The sequence below is a fragment of the Pan troglodytes genome, chromosome 7, assembly GCF_028858775.2.
Source record: "Pan troglodytes isolate AG18354 chromosome 7, NHGRI_mPanTro3-v2.0_pri, whole genome shotgun sequence".
NCBI classification, from domain to species: Eukaryota; Metazoa; Chordata; class Mammalia; order Primates; family Hominidae; genus Pan; species Pan troglodytes.
In genome coordinates, this window is record NC_072405.2 from 114,654,246 (window position 1) to 114,669,286 (window position 15,041).

At 40.5% G+C, this 15,041-nt stretch overlaps 1 protein-coding gene and 1 long non-coding RNA gene across 9 annotated transcripts in view; one reads left to right on the forward strand and one right to left on the reverse strand.

Annotated features, from left to right (window-relative positions):
- The window catches only part of DPYS (dihydropyrimidinase), an 87,605-nt gene that overhangs the window by 47,414 nt on the left and 25,150 nt on the right, over positions 1–15,041 (reverse strand). For all 8 annotated transcript variants that reach the window (XR_010159644.1, XR_010159643.1, XM_003311890.7 and 5 more), the window contains 2 exons: positions 2,721–2,877; positions 1,142–1,283 (listed from right to left, as the gene is read on the reverse strand). Coding sequence is in view for 6 of the 8 variants with exons in the window: in XM_003311890.7 (XP_003311938.5) it covers positions 1,142–1,283; positions 2,721–2,877 (299 nt within the window). In the remaining 2 variants the exon portion in view is untranslated. The remainder of the gene's footprint in view (positions 1–1,141; positions 1,284–2,720; positions 2,878–15,041) is intronic.
- LOC104007717 (uncharacterized) lies at positions 1,724–4,651 on the forward strand. The gene is made up of 3 exons (XR_681999.5): positions 1,724–1,886; positions 2,580–2,629; positions 4,148–4,651. It is a non-coding gene; the product is annotated as an uncharacterized LOC104007717 (long non-coding RNA).

A 15,041-nucleotide genomic window follows, 5' to 3' on the forward strand; every position in this document is an offset into this window, starting at 1 on the left:
TTACTTTTGTGACTTCATATAGCAATTTTAAAAACATGATATCCAAGGATTCTTTAAGAAGTGACATCAGGCTGGGCACGGTGGCTCACGCCTGTCAATCCCAACACTTCGGGAGGTGAAGGCGGGTGGATCACCTGAGGTCAGGAGTTTGAAACCAGCCTGGCCAACATGGTGAAACCCCCTCTCTATTAAAAATACAAAAATTTGCCAGTCATGGTGGTGCACATCTGTAATCCCAGCTACTTGGGAGGCTGAGGCAGGAGAATCACTTGAACCCAGGAGGTGGAGGTTGCAGTGAGCCAAGATTGCACCACTGCACTCCAGTCCGGGCAACAGAGTAAGACTCCATCTCAAAAAAAAAAAAAAAAAAAAAAAAAAAAGAACTGACATCAACAAAGATTTCATGGAAAGGAGGTATGAGCATAACGAATACGCTTCGTGTATATATATATATTTTTTTTGTGATGGAGTCTGTGTTGCCCCAGGCTAGAGTGCAATGGTGCCATCTTGACTCACCACAACCTCTGCCTCACAAGTTCAAGCAATTCTCCTGCCTCAGCCTCCTGAGTAGCTGGGATTACAGCCACGTGCCACCATGCCCGGCTAACTTTTGTATTTTTAGTAGAGATGAGGTTTCACCATGTTAGCCAGGTTGGTCTTGAACTCCTGACCTCAAGTGATCCACCTGCCTTGGCCTCCCAAAGTGCTGGGATTACAGGTGTGAGCCACTGCACCCTGCCCCTTCGTGTATTTTTTATCATTTCAAGCATTCGTGCCAATGACACATGACGCACTGGAATTCAAGAGCATGAGAAATCAAGTAGAAGGGCTTTGCCATTTCAGAGAATTGAAGAATAACCCTCTTTGTATGCAATCTTAATTCATCCCCTAATGTCTCTGCAAAATAGTGCGATGCATCGTCTAAACTAAAATAAACTATGCAGAGAAGATTATTTCTTTGCTGATGCTATACTGAGGGATGGAATGGTGGTGGAGGTGATAGTATTGCATTCCTAGTATCCTCCCTAGTAAAAACAATCAAAAAGCTTCTCTATGAAAATTTGTGCCACTCTGGTCCTCAAATGGGCAGGATCCTGGCTGAAGAACTAGGCAAAGCAAGGCTGGAACCTGTGAAACCCACCACGCCTTTTTCCCATATTACGGACATCCGATCTTCAACACCATTCACCCCATTGGGGATCTTGGTAAAATCATCCTTCCCAAGAGCTTTCTGGCAGGTGTTGAAAGTGCAGTTATCAGTCCCTGTTGTGGTTAGATCATCACTGTAAAAGAAAAAAACACGAGAGTGATGGGGTGAGTATACAGAATATGTTAGGAGGAAACTGCCATAACCTTTCCTAATCTCCTGGCTCCCTTCTCAATTGAAGTCAGAAAAATCCAATGGAGAATGAGCAGTTTTTTCAAGAACATATTTCATCCCTCTCCTGTCTCTATTCTAGGAAGCACTTTCAGAGGACACACTGATCGGAAGCATGATCCAAGACGGGTTAGGAAACCTGAGTTCTAAGCTCAGCTCCGTCACTTACTAGCTCTGTGATATGAGCTTGTCCGAGACTCCATTTCTCATCTAGAAATGAATAGTCACATGTACTTGATGAAGATAACTTCAGAATCACCAGCAAATATGTGAGAGAAAACTCCTTGTGAGCAGAATGCTGCATCCACAAAGACATCACCATGGTGATCCTCATGAATGGAGGGCAGGCCCTCCGGGGCAGTCCCTAGCCACACGGCCACACTGGGATGAACAGAGGGTGAGACTGGCTGGGGATGCTGATATTACCAGGGACAGGAATCCTGCTTTGACTTGTGAGTAATCTTGGGGATGCTGAATCATGAAGGAGGAAGGAAGCTGAAAAGAATGGGTAAGTGAACTCTTGTACGGTCTGTCATGAAAAACTCTTAGCTTGAGACTGAGTATCTGTGAATGGGGAGTGTCGGGATGTCCATGAATGGTAGAATTTTCTTTTCTCTTTTCTTTTTTTTTTTTTCGAGACAGAGTCTTGCTCTGTCACTCAGGTTGGAGTGCAGTGGCACTATCTCTGCTCACTGCAACCTCTGCCTCCTGGGTTCAAGTGATTCTCGTGCCTCAGCCTCCCGAGTAACTGGGATTACAGGCATAAGCCACCACGCCCAGCCAATTTTTGTATTTTTAGTAGAGATGGGGATTTGCCATGTTCACCAGGATTGTCTCGAACTCCTGGCCTCATGTGATCCGCCCACCTCATACTCCCAAAGTGCTGGGATTACAAGCATGAGCCACTGCATCTGGCCCAGGAATGGTAGAATTTTCAAGAAAAATGATCATATGTTCCCAGAAAGTAACAGGGTTACCTATACAAAAACCTAGTTCCCATATTATATCAGCATAGAAAAAAATTCAACAATATTCTGATAAAAAGTAAGGTGTAATGAAGAGCCCTGGGTTTGGGCAACGAGAGATGAAAAAAGTCAGAAAAGAGTAAAGTTTCAGTGAAAACGATCTGATTTCTGAGAGTCTAGGAAAGGCTTTGACAACATATCATAGCATAATTGAGTCAATGTTTTTTGCTCTGCAGGTGAGGGGTACCCAGGACCTGACAGGTCAAGTAGAAGAGAATACTGGGAGGTTAGTGGAGGATCCAGATGGGAGGACGAGCTCCCTTCTACCCAAACCTTCTTTTGGCAATACACTTCCCAGTCATCTGCAAAATGATTACTTAGCCAACAGATTCATGAGGAAGTCGGGTGTTGAGGGGTCTGGTCGCAAAGGTGGACCCATGACATGGTGGGCTGCATGGTGCCATTCTTTATTCCAGTAGTGAGTGCCATCTGTGCCAAGACTGGCTGCTATGGGTTCACCATAGACCACCTTCCCTGGAAAGATTAAAAGAAGCATTCATCACTTTAATTTTATTCTTAAGAGGACCATATGACAAACACATAAATATTAATCTTTTCTGCCCTAGCAGAGGGTAATATCTACAGTTTAGCAGAATCCCAAACTATAATTTACTTTTGTGGACAGGATTTAAAAATCCATGATGAACATAAATATGAATGAGAAATAAACCTCTGTAAGTATAAGCTATTCATATTTTAGATCCATTTTTATGGCCATATAACCTAGAAAAAGCTGGCTGGTACAAGAGCCATTCTAATGAAACCTTCTCCAAAACCCTACCAGATAAATGCTATTGTTATCTCCATAAAAAGATGAAAATAAAGCTATGGAGTAATAATTTCTCTACATTTACATTACATACAGTCTATGTGGTGTGGAGAAGGCAGAATTTGAACCCAGAATTTGACTCCAGTGGTTCTAACTTTTATGCTTTACTACCCTGATGACAGATAATTATTAGTTAGGTCATATGGAATTCAACCACAGCATATCTCTGCTGCAAATCAACTGATAATCTTTTCATGCCCTTGAAAAAAAGAACTCCTCAAAAAACTTGTATTAAATGAAAGAACACTCAGATAATAAAGTCTTAGCCAGAAATGCATATTTTAAAAATCATGCAAATGAGGCCATCAAAAAAAAGTGTACAATGTTAGAAAAGTTAATAGTGCACAGTGAATTTGAAATTAAAATCAGAATCCTATCTCTGATTAGCATTTGTCAGAATAATAGGTTTGTTGGCATCAACCTGATCAAATTCAGGCAATCATTAAGGAGAGTGCACAGTAGAGAGATGCTGGCATACCAAATTAGTTCACTCTGGTTCATCAGATGCTGAGTTTTAGTTAAAATCCTGATATATAACTGAAATTAACGATTTCCTCAGAGAGTACTGACAGTAGATGGCCGCCAGTTGCCTGAGTCATATCAAATTGGAACACAGCACCCTATTATTTCATAGATCCTTCTTCAAACTAGCCATCTTCCACTAGCTAGCTTAGGGATTTGAAAAACCATGAAAGCAAGGCTTATTGAAGCCTAAGAACTTCAATTCTTAAGTAACCAAGTATCAATAAAAGTTATCCCCCAGGGACTTAGCCATGGCTAAGTTACTTTGCTTCCGTGACATACCCTACTGGATGAATCCCATCTCCATTCGGATTCTTACTGCCCTATCCCCAGAAAAGGAGAAACACCATTAGCAACTCTTTCTAAATATAGAATATGCCCAATCGTTTTTAGTGAATGAAGAGGTAATGTACTATCTACTGGAGAACTGGGAAGATGGACACGATATTTTATTTGCAAGTATGAAGAGACCTTCCTATTCCAAGGGAACGTCTTACAGATGCTTGGACAATGAAAACTCAGAGACTTGATCTGCAATCACTTTACAAGTCGCTGACTGAGGATTTTCCATGGTGCTTTATCATTGAGGAAAGATCCTTATCACATGTTCTATTCAATCACTTGGCCCATCAAGGTGATACGGGAATATGGTTCCAAAAGTTCTGCAATTTTAACAGCACTCAGGAAAAATTAAAAGTGTCAGCATCTACCGGGAGTCTGCCAGGACTGTTTTGAAACCAGATGACAGGTAATTTCCTTGGAAGGGCTTAGCTCCTTTAAAATGTGACAGGCCACTTTAGTGGTATATACAACAAGCTCTTCGTTAACTGGGCTATTTTCAACTTTCTCCCCATCTAGTATCTGTTAATATCCAAAATAAAATTTAAAAAGTAAAAATTCCTAACTGCATATTCTATTTCCTATTTCACTATTTCTAAGGCATTTTCAAAGGACTAAAAAGCATGCAAGAACTAAAAAGGGGAAGGAAAACAGGAGGCCTGGATAATCCATAAATTGGATAATCAAACTGGATAATTCAGCATAATTATGGGTTGTGTTAGATTTGGGCTAAAAATAAAATAACAATAAAAATAGCTAACACATGCATACCATTCTATAGTTTGCAAGGCTCCCAAATGCAATCTCATTTGACCTTCATAGCCGCCTTCATGCTGGTTTGACAGATGAAAAAATTGATGCTCAATGAGACTAATGTGCCCAACACACACTGGCACTAAGTTGTACAGCCAGAATTACAGTCATAGTATTATAATATCATATCATATGCACTATGTTACTAGGAAAAGTGCCATTTTTTATTACTTGGGAAAGAGCATGTATTTCTAAATGTTTAAGTCAAGCACAGGCTATTTGTGGATGTGGCTGAGCATTTTTCCAATTTCATTTACTGGTTTCATTTACTACACTTAGCTGGTTGGCAATGAAGAGTGCTCTATCTGTCTTCAGCCTGGTACTATTCTGATTACATTCACAACTGGAGGGTTTCAACAACTCTTAGGAGAAAGGAACATCTTCATCATTAATCTCCTCCCACTGTCTTAGCAAGCTTCACATTAGGTTGTATCGTCTCTACCCATAGATGTTCTCTCCTTATTTCTCCATTTTTTGGCTCAAACCCAAACAAACAAAAGATTCTGCCCTTTATGATGCAACCTCCCACTTAAAGGAGTTTTACCCTTTGAGAGATACTCAAGATTTCCCAGTAATGAAGCAGATCAAACCAATCCAAACTCTCCACTGACCAGACAACCCATTTATTAGATGACGGTGATAGAGCAGATGTTAACACCTTGTCTGGATCTGCAAGCAATGCTTAATATTGAGTCCTGAGATCTGCTAGAGAAGGTTGAAAGATGCACAGAAAAAGCATAGGCATCCAGGGCCAAAAGCCCTGGCCACTAAATAGGAGGCCAAACATATTCATAGAAATAAATCTTCCTAGCCAAAAGGATACAGCCAAACTTTCCTGGACTTTATTTTGATTCAAAACATTACATTTACAAAGGAAGAAAAGAATTGAGAAGGAAAATACATAGAAGCAGCTTGGTAGAATGGATCATACAGATTTAGGTTCAAATCCTGCTTTTGCTACTTTTTAGCTGGTGACATTGTACAAGGTAAGTCATTGTTCTTAGTCTGTTTTTCTCATCTGTGAAATGGGATCATAGTGTCCCTCTACTGTGGCAATTTTGTGAAAGTCAAATAAATTAATGTTTATGAAAGTAACCAGAATCTTCCTGGGACCCTGGAGATATTTCATGTTCTGGGCTGAATTGTGTCCTCTGCCCAAATCCACATGTTGAAGTTCTAACCCCGGTACCTCAGAATGTAACTGTATTTGGAAAAAGGATCTTTATGGAGGTAGTGAATTTAAAGTGAGGTCATTAGGGTGGGCCCTAATTCAATAAGACTGTGGTTCTTATACGAAGAGGAAATTTGGACACATAGAGGGGAAGATAACGTGAAGACACAGGAAGAAGATGGCCATCTATAAGCCAAGAAGAAAAGCCTAGAACACATCCTTCCTCCACAGCTCTCAGAAGGAGCCAACCCTGTTCAACCCTGTTGTCACCTTGGTTTTGGACTTCAAAACTCCAGAACTGTGAGAAAATAAATTCCTGTTGTTTAAGTGGCCCAGTCTGTGGCACTTTGCAACGGCAGCCATAGAAAACTCATACACTCCACAAACGTTAGTTTCCTGATAGCCACACGATTCTATTTTTTTAATGGCTAGCTTTTAACTGCTATGCAATTGGATATAATGTAAATTATCTTGTTCTAAATTTAAAGGACAATGGAGTGTTCTGATGTTCATATGCAAGAAAGAAGAAAGGCAGCCTGGCTAACATGGTGAAACCCCATCTCTACTAAAAATACAAAAAATTATCCAGGTATGATGGTGCACACCTGTAGTCCCAGCTACTTGGGAGGCTGAGGCACGAGAATCACTTGAACCCAAAAGGTAGAGGGTGCAGTGAGCCAAGGTCATGCCACTGAACTCCAGCCTGGGCAACAGAACGCGACTCTTTTTCCAAAAAAAAGAGAAGACAGGAAACCTGAGACTCAAAATCACCTGGACTCAGTTGCACATCGATTCTTCCTACAGCACTAGTGCCTAAGCATCAGTTCATTGCACATGAGTAAATGAAATTTGGTGTATTCTTGTTCAACATTGCCAAGCAGCACTCAGCGTGACTACTTGGGAAGAGAGGGGCCACTGTGTGGATTTTTCTCCCCATCTTTTAAAACACAAGAGGAATATGTGGGAGACAGAGTTTACATAAAATGGAAAATAGGAATTCCAAAGCCTCTGTTGACAAAAAGAGTCAAACTCTGTAAAATATTTGAAGAGATTCATTCTAAGGCAAATATGAGTAACCAATGGCCTATGACACAGCCCTCAGGAGATCTTGAGAACATGTGCCCAAGGTGGTTGGGGCACAGTCTAGTTTTATACATTTTAGGGAGATACAAGACATCAATCAAATACATGTAAGCTACACATTGTTCTGGACAGAAAGGCAGGACAGCTCAAAGTGGGGGCTTCCTGGTTATAGGTAGATGTCAAAATTTTCTGATTGGCAATTGGTTGAAAAAGTTATTATCGATAGAAAGAAGTGTTTGGATTATGATAAGGGGCTGTGGAGACCAAAGTTTTATCATGCAGATGAAGCCTCCAGGTAGCAGGCTTCAGAGAGAATAAATTGTAAATGGTTTTTATTAGACTTAAGGTCTGTGTTGATGTTAAATGCTGGTCAGCCTTTCCTGAATTCCAAAAGGGAGGAGGACATAATGAGGCATGTCCAACCCTCCCTTCCCGGCATGGCCTGAAACAGATTTTCGGGTTAACTTTGGAATGCCCTGACTGAGACGAGGGGTCCATTCAGATGGTTAAGGGGCCTTAGAATTTTATTTTTGGTTTACACCTCTCTGCAAGAGAACTTTTTATTTTACAAAGATACGCCTATTAAGTAAAACTATAAGCAAAACCAAAACCAAACGAAATCAAATCAAATAAACAACAATCAAATATACAAACACATTAAACAACCACAATCTAGTCCAGTTTACTGTGAGCTGCTTGAGATCTGAAATTGTCTTAATCATCTTAGCAAATCTAATGCCTAGAGCACAGTACCTAGCATGCGCTTGGCATCCAAGAACTTTGTTGTTTATGAAAAATATAAGGAAAATATTTGTTACGTTCAAATGAGCATCATATTTTTACCCTAAAGAAAGGAACATGGATTTAAAATAGACGTAAACTTTATTAAGACAAGTTAAAACAAGTTTAACTGTAAACCAAAACAACAGCAAAGCAGTGCATTGACAATTTCAGTCATAAATGAGAAACAACGCCAGATACACAGCAATTAGGGCATCAAGTTAAATTGCTTTGAGAAATTGCCACCATTCTAAACAAATCACAGAAAGGTAGTGAATTCATGAGCCTACAGGTTCTACTGGGAAGTACGAAGGTGAAGTGAACAATGCATTTCCTAAAAAGCCATGAATAATCCCATATGCCAACACTGTGGCAGAAAAAGAACATGTATAGCTACTCAGACCAAAATTTAAAAAGGGTCACTGAAGCCAATGACACACATTGACACATATATTCTTCGGACAAAAACTGGACTGAAGTGGGTGATAGAAGTCAGGGGCTGGCAGACTGGACTGTCCACATGAAACACAATGACAACTTGTTTGTCCAACTTCACACTTGGGCTATGGAGCAAGGGAGACAAACTCTGCTTCTGGAAGAAAAGGATAACACTTTAGGGAGAAATGCCGGATTCCCTTGCCTCATCTCTGCAAAAGTGTCTTCTCACAAGAAGGGTGGATGAGAACTAATCTAGTTTTATTAGGCTGGTGCAAAAGTAACTGTGGTTTTTCCCATTGAAAGTAATGGCAAAAACCACAATTACTTTTGCACCAGCCTAATAGTTACTCAACTTGGACGAAAAAATACTTAAGCATGAAATGGGCATTCTTTGCAAACTGTCAAAGGTGACACCACTTTCGATGGCTTGGACTTGAAAGTTTTCTTATTTCTGTAACCTGCTTTTCACTTTTTATTGCAGAATGCTAAAAGAAAATATCAAGCATGAGCAAAAAGAAATCTCAGGCTTTGGATGCACTGAATATTGCCCACCTCTTCTTTCCCAGTTCACAAAAAAATCCTGGTGAAGACAGACAAAAGGGAAAGAATCCAGAGCTGTACTGGGGTTGAAAGAAGGATCATGGCTGACCGGGGTTTTGGTAGATTTTAGGAATGTGGAAAGCAGATGGGATGGCAATAATTCATAAAGAAAAGTTAGGGGGAGTGACAGCCTAACCTGAAGGAGTAGAGGGAGTCATGAAGAGCTTTCCTCCTGGGGCAGAAAGGGCAGTGAAGGGGAGGGGAGGAGGAGGTCTGGGTCTGTCAACACTCACCCTTACCTCTGCTGGGAAATAAAGCTTCTTAGGTGGTGTTGATGCTAGACTGAGGTCCCTGCACCTTAAACTGAAGCTGTCCAGTGACTATGCCCCATGTGCATTCACACAGCAAGTTCAGGAAACAGACACGCTTGGTGGAAGAGGAAATCCATGCCCATTCCCACACTGACCAACTGAACTGTCCTGTCAACATACGGACAGCCAAGGGTCACCAGACTTTTGAAGAAAACACAAACAGCACACGCACACACAAAAAAGAAGACCAGGAGTTTTAAAAACTGAAAAATTGGCCAGGCACAGTGGCTCATGCCTATAATCCCAGCACTGTGGGAGGCAGAGGTGGGCGGATCACCTGAGGCCAGGAGTTCAAGACCAGCCTGGCCAACATGGCGAAACCCTGTTTCTACTAAAAATACAAAAATTAGCTGGGCATGGTGGTGGGCACCTGTAATCCCAGCTACTCGGGAGGCTGAGGCAGGAGAATCACTTGAACCTGGGAGAAGAAGGTTGCAGTGAGCCGAGATCGTGCCAGCCTAGGCAACAGAGTGAGACTCCATCTAAAACAAAACAAAACAAAACCCTGAAAAATTGAACTAGAAAGAAACAGAGTAACCCAGGAAACAGAAGAGAATTAAAAAGAAATCTTCATTAGTATTCTTAGATTAAGAAGATAAGCTGAGCCCAATGGTTCATGCCTGTAATCCCAATACTTTGGGCAGCTGAGGCAGAAGGATCACTTGAGCCCAGGAGTTCGAGACCAGGCTGGGCAACATAGTAAGACTATGTCTTTATATAAAAATAAATAAAAAACAAATAAAGTACCAAATTATTTTTAAAAAGAAAGTAATGCATCTATTGAAAGAAAAACATTAAAAAGAATACGGAACCATGGAAAAAAAGAGCGCTTAGAGAACAAGAACGTTTTCTTGGAAATAAAGGTGTGATTACCAAGACACAAGTTTATTAGAAGGGCAGGAAAAAGTAAACAAAAATATTTCCTAAAATGTATAGCAAAAATTCAAATATCTTTTTAAAAAGGTGAAAATGGTTAAAAGACATGGAGGATTATGATGGAGTCCCAGGAAAAGAAAACAGAGGACATGAATATGGAGGAAAATACAGAAGAAACATTTTCAGAATCAAAGCTCAGTCGTCAGATTGATAAAGCCCTCTGAACATGCAGGTGAATTTTTAAAAGGCCTACTACTAAATATAGGCTTGTCAGAGGTGTTCCAACCAGAGCAACTCCATCTTGAAGAGGGGCTGGGTAAAATGAGGCTGAAACCTCCTGGGCTGCAGAAACAGGATGTGGTAAAGAAGCTGGCCAAAACCCACCAAAACCAAAATGACAACTAGAGTGACCTCTGGTCATCCTCACTGCTCATTATATACTAATTATAATGTATTAGCTAAAATATATTAGCTAAAAGACTCTCTCACCAATGCCATGACAGTTTATAAATGCCATGCCAACATCTGGAAATTACACAATATGGCCTAAAAAAATGAGGAACTCTCAGTTCCAGGAATTCCCTGCCCCTTTCCTGAAAAACTCATGAATAATCCACCCCTTATTTAGCAGATATTCAAAAATTAACCATAGAAATACCCAATCAGCAGCCCCTGGGGCTGCTCTGTCTATGGAGTAGCCATGCTTTTGTTTCTTTACTTCTCTAATAAAGTTGCTTTCACTGTACTTTATGGACTCAACTAAATTATTTCTTGAGCAAGATCCAAGAACCCTCTATTGGGGTCTGGACTGGAACTCCTTTCCAGTAATAGTCTCAATGAAATTTCTGGACATCTAAAATGAAGAGAAAGTATAAAAATCTTACAGATAATGAAAAGTTTGTGATAAGAAGACAAGAAATTGTATAGGGTTTTCCTGTTCCTCAGTAACACTGGATGCCAGCAGAGAAGGAAACTGTGCCTTCATAATTCAGAAGGAAATATTTCAGAACCAAGAATTCCACGCCCATTCAAATCACCCAGTAAGCGTGAAGACAAGGAATCAGAAAATTTACCTTTTACACACTTTTCCTTAAAAATTACCTGAAAATCTTCAAAGTAATTCAAGAAAAAGGGAGATATGGAAACCAGGAATCAGTATATCCAACCTCATTATCCCAGAATGACATCTCTACTGCAGGCTTAGCAAGCAGCTATCAAAAATGAAAGGGAAAGTCAGCAGATTCTCCTCCCACAAAGAATCTCTGCAAGTAGAGCTGATTCTATTCAATAGAAAGTATGATGAAGAAGCTAGAACTCTTCATGATATGGTAAAGAAGGCATATATTTCTTTTCTCAACCTATTTTAAAAAGAGCTAATTGGAAAAATGTCAGGAGAAACAAGAAACTTTGCAAGACAATAATGGTCTAAATATGTAGCAAACTAAAATAAGGCATGCTTTTGAGTCCTACTGGAATGAAGAAAACTCACTTGACCTTGACACTTGGAAATTGCTTCTCTGAGAGTCAATTTGAATAACACTAACTTGCACTGCAAGTTAGTGCTATAAATTTCTCTGAAGTTCTCTTCTCACTAATTGTTTCTACAGAGAAGAATATTTCCATAATTTTACCCTGTGACAGTTCTAAATTTTAGACTTAACCTATAGACAAAGCATGGAAGACCTAATTAGAGTTACAGAGTCTGTGTAAAGATAATAATACAGCTGGTAGACATCTGGAGGAGGCAGAGGGAGAGAGCACTTAGGGCCTCTAAGTTTCTTCTTCAGCCTGTAAAGAGATGTCAGGCCGGGCATGGTGGCTCACAGCTCTAATCCCAGCTCTGTGGGAGGCCATGGTGGGAGGTTAGCCTGAGACCAGCCTGGGCAACATGGTGAAATCCCGACTCTACAAGAAATTTAAAAATTAGCCATGTACAGTGGTGCATGCCTATAGTCCCAGCCACCCTGGAGGCTGAGGCAGGAAGATTGCTTGAGCCCAGGAAAGAGGCTACAGTGACCTGTGTTCTTGCCACTGCAAGATCTCCTGTGAGATCCTGCCTCTTAAATAAAAAAAAAAAAGGAATACCTAAAACAGGTAAAATAAAACACGTAAAATTAAATATATCATTTGAAGTGACATTTATTACTGACAAAACTCAGGAGGTGAGAAGTTTACAGGAACTAAATTATTCATTTTTCATAGTTGAGAGTCAAGTGATACTGTCAAAAATTACAAATCACTACAAACTTATAGTTTAGGATTTTAGAGGTCACCACCAAAAACTAAAGATAGATAAGTTTAAAATCACTGGCTCTAAAGAATGAGCTGAGGGAGATAGAAGATATTTACTTTCCATTTAATACTTCATCATTTCCACCCCCAAAATTAATCTCTTAATAATGATAAAAACAGCAAAATGATGATAACGTCTTAAATAAAAAATGTAAATGTAATGCCAAAACCCAAAAACCAATTACAATTACAAATTTTAAAACACCAAAGCCAGCGGGTCGTGGTAGCTCACTCCTGTAATCCCAGTGCTGTGGGAAGCTGAGGCAGGAAGATCGCCTGAGGCCAGGAGTTCAAGACCAGCTTGAACAACAAATGGAGACTTCATTTCTACAAAAAAATTTTAAAAATTGGCTGGGTGTGGTGGCTTACATGAGTAGTCACAGCTACTTGGGATCTGAGGTTGGGAGGATCATCTGAGCACAGGAGCTTGAGGTGGCAGTTAGCTAAGACTGTGCTACTGCACTCTAGCCTGGGTGACAGAGAGACTCTGTCTCTAAAAATAAATAAATAAACCCCAAACCCATTAAATACAAACTTGATATCCAGGTTTTCCCAACTTCAGATCCATTTCTCCTTTAACACAGTGGAGAGTGACAGAAAAAGTTTGGGCTTTGGGGTCACATAGACTTGGACTTGAATTCCAAGTTTAGCACTTACTAATAAAGTGATCTTTGGCTTAATTCACCAATCTCTCCTAAGCCTCAATTTCATCAGTCACAAAAGAGTGGTAAAATTGAGCATGAAGCATTATTATGACAATTTTTTAAAAGACAATGTGTATTAAAACACATTGATAAGATAAAAATATAGTAAAACCTGAAATAAGATAAAAGAGATTAAAATACTACTATGTGCCAGGCACATATTAAGCACTCAACAAGCTGTTAGTTGTTATCATTACTATCCCGCTCTTCTGGATATAGAGCTGGCAATTGAACAATAAAATCAAATTTAATAGCATTATATTTCTAGGCTACCACAATGAAGCAATCAATAATTGGATCTCCTTTGTGCCTCCTGGAGCCGTGATTCTCAGGCTTTCATATGCATATGAATCACCTGGGATTCTAGTTATAAATGCACTTTCTGACTCAGGGAATCTGGATGGGCCCCAAGACTCTGCATGTCTAAGGAGCTCCCAGGCAATGTGGAGGCTGCATTCTAGGGACCACACTGTGAGAGTCAAGGCCCTTGAAGATAGAATGGGCTCCTGACGTCAGGTGATCCACCCGCCCCGGCCTCCCAAAGTGCTGGGGTTACAGGCATGAGCCACCTCGACCAGTCTGGCCAACATGGTGAAACCCTGTCTCTACTAAAAATACAAAAAAATTAGCTGGGCATAGTAGTGGGAGCCTGTAATCCCAGCTACTCGAAAGGCTGAGGCAGGAGAAGCGCTTGAACCCAGGAGATGGAGGTTGCAGTGAGCCAAGATCGCGCCACTGCACTCCAGCCTGGGTGACAGAGTGAGACCCTGTCTCAAAAAAACAAAACAAAACAAAACAAAACAAAACAAAAAGAATGGGCTGGCAATGGTATTTACAGATGGGAGATTTTCATAGTATAAATGTGTAAAACTGAATGATTTCTTATTTACATCTATCTTGCTCTTTTACATTTAGAAATGATGTTAGATAATAAATGAGTACAGACAGCATCTTCTGTAAAAGGTCAGTGTGGTCCAACAGCTCTTGTCCCACAGTACTACCCAGGGATCTGTCCTTTGGTTTGCTGATGCAGTCACCATGTGAACAGCTGGGCACAGTTTATGTCCAACGCTTCCTCTTTGGGCCCCTGCTTGATCCCATGCCTTGGTCACATGCATGGGGTAGGAAATCTTTCAAACTATTTTATTCCGAAGCAATTTTGCCTCTTTGACAATTGCACATGAGGGTATTTTCACAAGTATTATACTGTCACAGTAAGTCTGACTCAACTACAACGTTTAGGGTGGTATTTTAAATATTTCATGTTTACAATTCCTTGGGGAAAATATGAGCAATGTCCCAAAAATTACATATGCAATTTGAGCCAGCAAACCCACTTCTAGGCATCTACTCTCAAGATACCCATTTTGTGGGCAGAAAGATGGAGCCCAACAGATGTCCACATCTTAATCCCCATAGCCTGTGAATATGTTACTTTACATGGCAAAGGGATTAATAGATATGATTAAATTAAGGCCCTTGAAATGGGGAGATTATCCTGAATTAATCGGTAGGCTTAATATAAGGGGCCCTTAAAGTGAAAGAGAGAGGCAAAGAGGTCAAAATAATGTGATGTGAGAAGATCTCAACCCATTGTGGCTGGTGCTGAAGATGGAGGAAGGGGCCACGAGCCCAGTAATTCGAGGGGCCTGGCAAGGGCTTCCTAGGACCTCAGAAAGGGATGCAGCCCTGCAGACACCTTGACTGTGGCCTGGTGAGACCCATTTCAGGCTTCTGACCTCCAGAACTAATATGTCTTTCACAAATTGAAATGGCATATGCGTAAGGCCATCACTGTGGTTTCTCTTGAAACAGCTAAAGATTGGAAACAACCCAGATGTCCATCAATAGGGCACTTGTTGAATAAATACAGTAGCATA